Source organism: Pristis pectinata, chromosome 16, assembly GCF_009764475.1.
Source record: "Pristis pectinata isolate sPriPec2 chromosome 16, sPriPec2.1.pri, whole genome shotgun sequence".
NCBI classification, from domain to species: Eukaryota; Metazoa; Chordata; class Chondrichthyes; order Rhinopristiformes; family Pristidae; genus Pristis; species Pristis pectinata.
Window position 1 is genome coordinate 5,665,897 of NC_067420.1, and position 11,410 is coordinate 5,677,306.

General features: G+C 47.2%; 1 protein-coding gene across 1 annotated transcript; it reads left to right on the forward strand.

The window, feature by feature from the left end:
- Nucleotides 1-7,955: 7,955 nt before the first annotated feature.
- On the forward strand, nucleotides 7,956-11,326 carry atp5f1e (ATP synthase F1 subunit epsilon). The gene is made up of 3 exons (XM_052031529.1): nucleotides 7,956-8,079; nucleotides 9,875-9,998; nucleotides 11,181-11,326. The coding sequence occupies exons 1-2, from the start codon at nucleotides 8,048-8,050 to the stop codon at nucleotides 9,993-9,995; spliced, it is 153 nt and encodes a 50-aa protein (XP_051887489.1). The 5' UTR covers nucleotides 7,956-8,047; the 3' UTR covers nucleotides 9,996-9,998; nucleotides 11,181-11,326.
- The last annotated feature ends 84 nt before the right edge of the window (nucleotides 11,327-11,410 follow it).

Consider the following 11,410-nt stretch of genomic DNA (forward strand, 5'->3'; position numbering starts at 1 on the left):
TATATTTTACTTTTAGGGGTCCAAGTGTTATTGCCAAGGCTGGTGTTCATTGTGGATCCTGAATTTCCCTCAAGAAGGTGGTGGAGAGCCATTGCCTTAAACTATTGTGATCTTTCTGGTGAAGATGCTCCAAAAAGTGCTGTTGGGAGGGAGTTCCAGGATTTGTACTGTACTGAACAAAACAACCAACTAATGAACTTTTATTGTCCTATCTTTATTTAAGCATGAAGACCTAAAGGGCAAACAATACTCTAGGTGTGTCCTAATGAAGGATTTGAACACTGATGCATCAGGAAGGGGTGTAGTTACTTTGTTCCATGGGCCATTCAAACCTCATTGAATATATGCTGTAGAATTGGCTAGTCAAGACAGGTAGGGAAATATGACTGCAAGGGGGACAGGTATAGAGATCCAGAAGGCAGTGTTGCAGGAGCCTCAGTCCCTGCACTTGTCCAGCAGTTAGGAGATTCCTGTGCCTGTGTGGCTGAGAGAAGAGACTGCAGAATGGATAAATAAACTGACCACAGCACCACGATACAGGGGAACATTCAACCTTGGAGAGTGAAAAGGAATTGATGGCAGGAGGGATGGATGCTGTTCTCTACAGCCATGAACAAGAGTCCCAAAGGTCACCTTGCCTGTCCAGTCCTCAGGGCTGCACAGGGATGTAAAATGGGAGGGAAAGATCCAATTGTCAAGATTTATGCAAGAACCAATGACGTAGATAGGACAGAGAAAACAAGTACTTCTGAAGGAAAATGAGCAGCTAGGGTCCACATTTGAAAGCAGAACCAAAGAGGTAATAATCTGTGGATTACTACCTGAGCCACTTGCAAATTGTCATTGGGTCAATAAGACCAAGTCCCCACTAACAACCAGCATACCCAAAAATGACTTGTTTATAACAACCTAAATTCTGCAGCTTAAACTCTTGCTGGAACCACAATTTACCAATTCAATTGATACAATTGCTGGTAAGTTGCTCTCCAAAGCATTCATCTTGACGCAACAATGTACAAAGAGGTTGTCAGTAATCAAACAGCCCAGCCCTACTCATCCACATCCAAGCTTACATATGACTCTTGAAAACTCTTTGGGCATGCACCTAAATCCAGCAGCACAGAAAAAAACTTGGGAATGAAACCAATTTCTGGAATAAATGTCTTATTTCAGACCCAACAGTAAAATCTTTCTGCTTTGTTCTGTTGAAAAATTATCAGGCTTTTAATCAAAACAGAATAGGATATGTTTGTTGTGACCACAATGTACAAAGAAACCTACCTGCAATTATATGGAGGCCTTACCTGGAACATCGTGGACAGGTCTGGTTTCCCTACTCAAGGAAGAATATACTTGTGATAGAAGGAGTGCAGCGAGGGTTCACCACATTGTTTACTGTGAGGGGCACTGACCTTTGAGGAGAGATTATGCAGACTGAGTCTACATTCTCCTGAGTTTAGAACGAGAGCTGATCTCATTGAACCATGCAATTCTTACGGGGCTTGACAGAGTTGCTGCAGGGACGATGTTTCCCCTGACTGGGGTGTCTAGAACCAGGGGTCACAGTCTCAAAACAAGGGGTAGGCCATTCAGGATAGAGATAAGAGGAAACATCTTCATCCACAGATTAGTGAATCTTAGCAATTCTCTGCTCAAGAGGGCTGAGGAGGGTCAGATGCTGAGCAGATACAAGAGACTGATGAGCTTATGGGTAGTAAAGGACTCCAAGGAAAGGGGGTTGGTGCAGGAAAATGGCCCTGAGGTAAAAGATCAGCCACATTATAGGAAAGACGTGAATGTCGTGGAGAAGGTGAAGAACAGATTTATTAGGATAATGCCCGGGATGGAACATTTCAGCTATGATGAGAGACTGGATGGGCTGGGTTTGGTTTCCTTGGAGAAGGGGAGGCTGAGGGAGATCTGACAGAAGTACACAAAATTATAAGAGGCATAGATAGGGTGGATAGTGAGAAACTTTACCCCATCAGATAGATGTCCAAAACCAGGGACCATAGGTTTAACGTGAGGAATAAGAGGGTTAGAGGGTTGCAATATGGAACGTACTGCCTGAGAAGGGAGTGGAGGCAGGTACTCTTGCAGCATTTAAAAAACATCCGGATGACCATTTGAATGACCAAGGCATAGAAGGTAACAGACCAAGTGCTGATAAATGGAATGAGTATAGATGGCTACTTGATGGTGGCTGCAGAGCCTGCTTCTGTACTGCAGGACTCTAAAATAACATCATTTCTTGACGAGTATTTTCTATTGCAGTATGGCTTTCACTAAACTACACCTACCAATGTTTCTGTCCCTTCTTATCTCCACTCATATTTACGCCACCTCCTGATTTTCTTTATGATTTTCCTACGTCCCTTATCACAAGAGCCACTGTCTCGCTTTTCCCATCAAACAACTTAGGATATTAGATTCCCAACCTCAGTCACGGTGCAGCCACACTCTGTAATGGCTACTCGATCAAGCTCATGAATCGCTATTTGTGCTACTGGTTCATCCACCTAGTTTAAAATATGTGTAAATTGTAACTTTTGTTCTACGATCCCGTGTCTGCGTGGGTTTCCTCCGGGTGCTCCGGTTTCCTCCCACATTCCAAAGACATACGGGTAGGTCAATTTGGGTTTAAAATGGGTGGCGTGGACTCGTTGGGCCGGAAGGGCCTGTTACCACGCTGTAAATAAAATTTTTTTAAAAATTTTAAAAATTACTGCCTGACCAATCAGTATTTGGGAGAAAATCACTTGGAAGAAGCTACATTTGGCATTTGACACTATTACTCTTAAACTCTCCTGCCATTCCCACCATGCTCTGCCTGACTTGATTCTAGTTGATACATTATCTTTTTCTCTGTAATTTTTTAAACATCTTGTGACTTGAAAGATTTGCTCATTTGTACTGTATTTAATTTAAAGGTTCATGCAACAAGGCTGGAAGATATCGATAATGCACAAACAAGCCTTCAAACATCCCTACACCAACATTAATTCCAATAGCCTCCAACTTTTCTCACATTCCAACCTCTGATGGGTTTATGAAACCCATTTGTCCTGCAGTCTTGGGCAATGTCACAATTAAAACATACTGCTAACCTCTTAAGGTGAAAGGGTGCAGGGTCCTTCTACCAGGTTCACAAGTTTCCCTTTCTGGGGTCCCTGACTTTGACTTTGAACTAACATCCACATACTGAGCTCATAGAAGATCAACCTGTGGTGTATTATTAATAAGAGCAAGGTTAAAACAGCAGCCCAACTGAAGGCTGTACATTCTTGAGGAATACCTTTTTAAAAACAATTTTTTTTCCCATATAAAAAAATCTCACTGCAGCGGCACTGTGCCATTTATAAATTACATGTAGCTGATTCCTGAATCAGTTAGCTCCCAAAGACTGCGGGACTTCCACGGGACCAGCTCGTCATGGAAACCAGCCTCCCCTCCTTGGACTCTGCCCTTACCTCTTGCTGCCTTGGCGAAGCAGCCAGCATAATCAAAGACCCCACCCACCCGGGTCATTCTCTCTTCTCTCCCATCAGGTAGAAGACCCGAGAAGTAACTTCTTTACACAGAGGGTGGTGAGTACCTGGAATGAGCTGCCAGAGGAAGTGGTCGCGGTAGGTACAACTGCAACATTTAGGAGGCATTTGTATAGGTACATAGAGGGGAGAGGCTTGGAGGGTTATGGGCCAAATGTAGGCAACTGGGATTAGCAGGGAGGACGCTGTGGTCGGCATGGACCAGTTGGGCTGAAGGGCCTGTTTCCATGCTGTATGATTCTATGACTCTATGATACAGGAGCCTGAGGGCAAATACCTCCTGGCATAAGGACAGCTTCTACCCCATTGTGATAAGACTATTGAACGGTTCCCTTATACGTTGAGATGGACTCTGACCTCACGGTCTACCTTGTTGTGACCTTGCACCTTATTGCACTGCACTTTCCCTGTAGCTGTGACACTTTACTCTGTACTGTTATTGTTTTTTACCTGTACTACATCAATGCACTCTGTACTAACTCAATGTAACTGCACTGTGTAATGAATTAACCAGTACAATCAGTTTGTAAGACAAGCTTTTCACTGTACCTCGGTAGAAGTGACAATAATAAACCAATACCAATACCAATACCAATACCAATACCACTTGATGCAACTTTCCTCCCTGCCCCCTGAGTCAATGCACATATTCCCAAAGCAGTTTGTACAGTATCATGAGAATCACATTGATAAAAGCGATAAAAGGCAGGTTGCTTCATAATTCTGGGGAAGTGCAGTCAAAATAATCAGCTCTATGTCACTGTCTTCCAAACTGAGGAGATGGAAGTGAAATGCCTGCAGAGGCTCTCCCATATCCAGGGTACGTTTGTGGGGTTGTTGTTGATACAGGGGCCTGTAACTCTTAATAAGCTAAGGGCTGGGTTCAAATGTATGCACCTGCCCAGGGGGCTCCTGTTAATGTATATGTGGGGGTACGGCTTCCTCTCCCACACCTGCAGCCAGTACATTAGGAACCGCTAATCAATACACTGACTGGATTTTCTATACCCGGATGATTAATTGGGACTGTGTCACCATTTCAGGTTTTCTTCAAATATGGGCCGTTCTTTCATTCTGTTAAAGCCAAGGATTTAATGCGGAGGGCAGTGGCCTAATTTTTGACTAGGTTCATCGATTTCTTGACTGTAAGCAACCTAAAGGTCCCTCCCCAATCATTACATGTTGTTTATCCAGCTGCCTTTCTGAAGAACAGCATCGCAGTGCCTATGATCTGTCTTTGAAGGCAATGGAACACATCGCTTAATACTCATGGAACTGCCTCTTGGGAATATCTTTATCAATAATCAAGGTACGCAGCTGGTATCTGGAGGGAGTGGGTGTTAGAGGATCATTGTTGGTTTGGAGAGATGATTATAGGATGAAGGACAGAGAGGATTTGGAGGGGGGGGTAGTCGGGGAGTGAAGTCAAGTGGATGGTGAGTGTATGGTGGTCGGGTGGGTGATCGGTGGAATGGTGGGCGGCAGAAATCAGGCACACACATGATTTGGGTGGGAAGAATTGAGGTTTACACCAGAGGGTCAGGTCGGGCCAGAGTGTTGGTGAGGAGAGCGAGGGGGTACAGTTAACAATAATGTAAAGTTAGAGAAGACACCAACCTGGAACACAAAAGATGTCAGGTGTTCTTCAGCCATGTTCTGCAGACAGTCAGACCTTTTATGTAATGCCAATGCCTCAACCTTTGAGTCAAGATATTCCTTAGTGTTCCTGGAGTTATCGAACAAGTGGTGAATTCAGAATACCACATCTCATGAGCCCTATTACTTGTTGATTATTTTAATCGTTAACCAAATATAATTTGCCTTTAACAAAGCAGTACTGACATATCCCCATTTTTTAACCAGGAAAAGTACAATTTCTCTTGATTTATTGTCCATAAATCTCTCCCTAATACAGAAATTTGATGAGTTGGAGTACAGGAAGGAGATAGAGAGCTTAGTGGAATGGTGTCATGACAACAACCTTTCCCTCAATGTCAGCAAAACAAAAGAGCTGGTCATTGACTTCAGGGAAGGGGGCGGTGTACATGCACCTGTCTACATCAATGGTGCTGAGGTCAAGAGGGTTGAGAGCTTCAAGTTCCTTGAACATCACCAATAGCCTGTCCTGGTCCAACCATGTTTTCGCCACGGCCAAGAAAGCTCACCAGCGCCTCTACTTCCTCAGGAGGCTAAAGAAATTTGACATGTCCCCTTTTGATACTTACCAACTTTTATCAATGCACCATAGAAAGCATCCTATCTGGATGCATCACAGCTTGGCACAGCAATTGCTCTGCCCATGACAGCAAGAAACTGCAGAGAGTTGTGGACACAGCCCAGCACATCACGGAAACCAGTCTCCCCTCCATGGACTCTGTCTATACCTCTCGCTGCCTTGGTGAAGCCGCCAGCATAATCAAAGAACCCACCCACCTGGGTCATTCTGTCTTCTCCCCTCTCTCATCAGGCTGAAGATACAAGAGCCTGAGGGCACGTACCACCAGGCTCAAGGACAGCTTCTATCCCACTGTGGTAAGACTATTGAACGGCTCCCTTATACGATGTGATGGACTCTTGACCTCACAATCTACCTTATTGTGACCTTGCACCTTATTGTCTACCTGCGATGCACTTCCTCTGTAGCTGTGAAACTTTACTCTGTATTCTGTTATTGTTTTTACCCTGTGCTACCTCAATGCACTGTGTAATGAATTGATCTGTACGAATGGTATACAAGACAAGTTTTTCACTGTACCAATGCCAATACCAAATTAAGTTATTGACTTGTTATTGCTGGGTTTATCATGTCCTTTTCTGGGTGGGTGTATAACATTTCCAGTCCTCCAGCTCTCCACACCAGGATTGGAACATTGTGGCCGAAACCTCTGCAATTCTGCCTTTACTTTCTTCAATGACCAAGGATTAGGGCAGCTTTAATTTTGGCCCTGCAAACATCTTAATTACTTTCATCTTATTTTTCTTTTCACTCTATGTAATTTATCTCCTTCTTAGGCAGTCCCTCAGAGTCAAGGATGACTTCCTCTCCAGTCTGAGGTGACTGATGAGGCCAACGTGAGATTCACAGACTCATCCATAGACGGGACAGCAGGAGGTGGCTCATAAGGTGGGTGGGTGTGGTTTGTAAGGTGGTGCGCTCCTTCTGCCACTCACACAGGCTCTCGACGCAAGAACCTGAGGTTCTCAATACCATCTTGTGTGCTTGTTCTCTATTTTGATTGGTAATGGGCCAGACATTTCCAGGAGGATGCTCCATTCCTTCAAGGAGGCTTTAAGCACTTCATTGAATTTTTTTTAACTAATAGCCTGATAAGATCTTCCACTGACAGGGTAGAATATTTTGGGAGGCTGGTGTCAGGTGTGAGAACGATGTGGCCAGCCCAAGGTTGCCCAATGAGTGTAACTAGGGCCCAGTACCGGGGATAAAAAGGGAAAACGTTGGAGACAGTCAGCAGCATCTACGGAGGGGGAAACAGGTGGAAGACCCAGATGATAGGGCAGGCACGGTGGTGTAGTGGTTAGTGTAATGCTTTACAGCGCTGGCGACCCCGGTTCAATTCCGGTTACTGTCTGTAAGGAGTCTGTACGTTCTCCCCGTGTCTGCGTGGGTTTCCTCCGGGTGCTCCGGTTTCCTTCCACATTCCAAAGACGTACGGGTTAGGAAGTTGTGGGCGTGCTATGTTGGTGCCAGAAGCGTGGCGACACTTGCGGGCTGCCCCCAGAACACTCTACGCAAAAGATGCATTTCACTGTGTGTTTCAATGTACATGTGACTAATAAAGAGATCTGATCTAATGAAATACTCCCAGTATGTTCTGTCTTTGTTTGGGATTGCAGGCACCAGTTTTTGGATAATGGGGGAGGTTCGCCCATCCTTCCAGTGAGTTTGGAGGATTTTGCAGGCAGCAACCTCTTCTAAACTGAAGGCAGCTACGAAGTCCTGACTGGGGACATGAACGGTGTCCTGCACCTCCGTGAGCCGGTCAGTTCTGCTCCCTGACCCTCCGCACCCGCCTCTGCTGGCAGGGGCTGCGCTGGCAGGGGCTGCACTGGCACCAACTGCACTGGCAGGGGCCACGCTGGCAGGGGATGCACTGGCACCAGTTGCGCTGGCAGGGGCCGCGCTGGCACCAGCTGCACTGGCAGGGCCGCACTGGCACCAGCTGCACTGGCAGGGGTCGCGTTGACATCGCCTTCCTTTCCAGGTTCTGCGCAGAGCCCAATATCCTGATTGGTAGATTTCCTCCAATGCTGCTCTGTGATTGGTTTATTTATCGCACGCTGCGCATGCTCTGCACTTACAAGAAAGTTGATTGGCCGTTCCTCTGTAAGTACTGCGTTGTGATTGGTCACTTGGTGACCGTAGTTGGTTTTCCATTGGTCTACATGCTGATCTGCCGCTGATTGGCTGAGTGTTGCCGGCCGCCCTCTGTCTGCCGCCATCTTCACTGCGGGGCTGAGGCGCGGAGAGCGGAGCGAAAATGGTGGCGTATTGGAGGCAGGCGGGGCTCAGGTGGGGCCGGGGGCTCGGGTGCTCGGGTGCTCGGGTGGGGCCGGGGGTGCAGGGCTGGCCGGGGCCGTCCCTTGCTGCTTTCGCGACTGGGCCTGTGGGGCGCCGTTTGCTTCCACCTTGACGCCCCGGCTGGAGGTTACGGCGTTGCCGGCCGTCCCGGGAGCGTCTGAGCTGTGGAGCAGGGCGCAGCGCCCTTGGGGGGGTGGGTGGGGAAGGTGGGTGCAGTGCCCTTGTGGGGGGGGGAAGGTGGGTGCAGCGCCCTTGGGGGGGGGGAAGGTGGGTGCAGTGCCCTTGGGTGGGGGGGGAGAAAGGTGGGTGCAGCGCCCTTGGGTGGGTGTGGGGGGGGGGAAGGTGGGTGCAGTGCCTGTGGGTGGGTAGGGGGGGAAGGTGGGTGCAGCACCCTTGGGTGGCGGTGGGTACAGTGCCCTTGGGTGGGTGTGGGGGGGGGAAGGTGGGTGCAGTGCCTTTGGATGGGTGTGGGGTGGGGGAAAGGTGGGTGCAGTGCCCTTGGGTGGGTGTGGGGTGGGGGGAGGGTGGGTGCAGCGCCCTTGGGTGGCGGTGGGTGTGGGGGGGGAAGGTGGGTGCAGTGCCCTTGGATGGGTGTGGGGTGGGGGAAAGGTGGGCGCAGTGCCCTTGGGTGGGTGTGGGGTGGGGGGAGGGTGGGTGTGGGGTGGGGGGAGGGTGGGTGTGGGGTGGGGGGAGGGTGGGTGCAGCGCCCTTGGGTGGAGGTTGGTGCAGTGCCCTTGGGTGGGTGGGGGGGGGGAAGGTGGGCGCAGTGCCCTTGGATGGGTGTGGGGTGGGGGGAAGGTGGGTGCAGTGCCTTTGGGTGGAGGTGGGTGCAGTGCCCTTATCTGCAATGTTTGTCTTTCTAACAAGCTTACCAGGAGCTGGAGTCGGCCGCTTGGTCCCTGTGAGCCGGTTCTGCCACTCATCAGTTTCCTCACCACTGTTCCCACATCCCTTGGTTCTCTTCATGTCCAGAACTGCTGTAACAGCCCTCTGGGACAGAGAGTTCCAAAGGTTAGAGAGACAAGACTGCAGATGCTGGAATCTGGAGCAACACACATTTGCCCTTTGGTGAAGTGACTTCTCCCCATCTCAGAACTAAATGGCCTACTTTTTATTCTGAAATTGTGACTCCTGGTTCTGCGTTCCTCAGCCAAGAGAAGTATCCTCCCTGCATCCTATCAGCTTTCTGGCTTCTGCCCTCTCCCTTTCTAGCCCTGATGAAGGGTCTCGACCCAAAACATCGACAGTTTATTTCCTTCCATAGATGCTGCCTGACCTGCTGAGTTCCTCCAGCATTTCATGTGTTGCTCCAGATTCCAGCATCTGCAGAGCCTCTTGTGTCTCTGACACTACTGGAGCTATTGGTTTGTTATTCCTACTAGCACAGAAATACAGTGGAAAGCTTTTGTTTGCATGCCGTCCAGTCAGTCAGATCATTCCGTACATGGTGCAGCCTCACCAAGGCCATATATAATTGCAGTAAGAAATTGTTACTCTTGAGCATAATTCAGATTGAATGCCTTTTGATCTTTGTATAAAACTCTATCCAGTTGAGTGCTGGCCCTTTTTGTATATAAGTAGTGCAAGATGAATAAGTGATCAGATAAAACCTGCAGATAAAACAAATAAAACCTTGGAAGCCCCATTTTCCTTTTGGTAGCCTCAGCTTAATTAACACACAGGTTTTTGTTGGACTTGCCAGTTCCATGGCTGGCCCATTGGTTATATTTGAGCCAAGACCCAAAGAAATGCCCTGATTTTTTTTTTTCTCTTTATTCTCTTCCAGTTACATTCGCTATTCTCAGATTTGTGCACGAGCAGTGCGGGCTGCTCTGAAACCCCAGTACCAAGCAGAGGCTAAGAAAGTAGGAGATGTAAATGTAAGAATCAACAAGCCAAAAGAGTAATGTGTAAGTACTCTGAGCTCCACTCTTCTATCTGTTTTCTACGAAAATAGGTGATCTCATACTTTTCCATGTATTCCACCTGCTATATCTTCCCTGGTTCACTTTGCCTGTCCATATGTCCTCCAGCTCCCCTGTATCCTTTCTGCAATTCGCAACACAACCCAGTTTACTATCATCGGCGGTTTCTACTCGGCCCCCACTACCAACGAAACAACATAGAGGTGGATGGCTGAGGCCCCACTATAGATCCCAGTGACACCCACTATAGTCGCAGCCTCCCAGACTGTAATTGAGCATTTATTTTTACTCACCGATACCCAATCGGAGATGACATATTGCACCCAATTCCACTTGCTAATTTCATTTAATAACAGCTTGTGTGGCACCTTATTACAGGCCTTAAAGTCCCACAACACCATGTCCACTGTTTTTCCATCCTCCCCACTTTGTCTACTCTGCAAGTTGCAACCTGGGGGGAAAAAATACTCTAGTTTGTTTTCCTAAATCCACATTGACTCTGCTCCTTAGCACTCAGATGCATTCTCAGGAACAAAACTGGTGCTAAAAGGGGTCATTGCAGCATTTTAGAGAGAGAGATGCATCTCTGGCAGTGCTGCTGTGTTGGGAACTCGGAATCTAGCAGTGAGCAATCCACAGTGTAGTGTGGAGAGGCTGCTTGTGAGGGGTGGTGGTGGGCAAGCTATGTGTCTGCTCAGTGCTGAGGTGCAGGGCTCCACCTTGGCTGGTGCAATGAGTATCGGCCGCTGCTGTGGCTGGCAGTCCCTGTTCCATGAGTTGACAGACCCCCTGATCCAGTTAAGTTTTAGTGCCTTTAAAGGGCTATGTATGTGTTGTAAGCCTTGCATTCATTCTTCATAAGTTAGCCATTGCTTGATGCTGCCATACACATTAATGTTGTTTTCCAATCCACCATGACCAACTTGTAACTCATGCCTTCATGGTTTGCTTGGCTTAGATTTAAAACTGTGATTTTTAAATTGATCTAATCCTCTCGAAATATTTTATATAAAATTCCATTAAAGTATGATTAGTCTTTCCTAATGGGACTTTCAGCCTTGCAGCACTTTTAACTATTGCCTAACTGATGTGAAATTGATCAGAACTTTGAAAGAATTTGGAAATACTGTACTATTTATTACATCCTATTAATTTGATTTTCTCTAGGATCTGAGGAGCCTATAAAGACTTGAAAGTTTAAAGATGAGAACTCTGGCAACCTAGCATCCTTATTGTTGGAACGTTGAATGCATTGGAGACTCTGCAAAACTGACCAAATGCTGATTCAAAATACAGATATTATTTAAACACTTGTTCTTTAATGGATCATGGAATTTATTTTTCTTGAGTATATGTATTGAGTGAGCTGGCAGATGTGTTGGGGCATTTTGATTGTA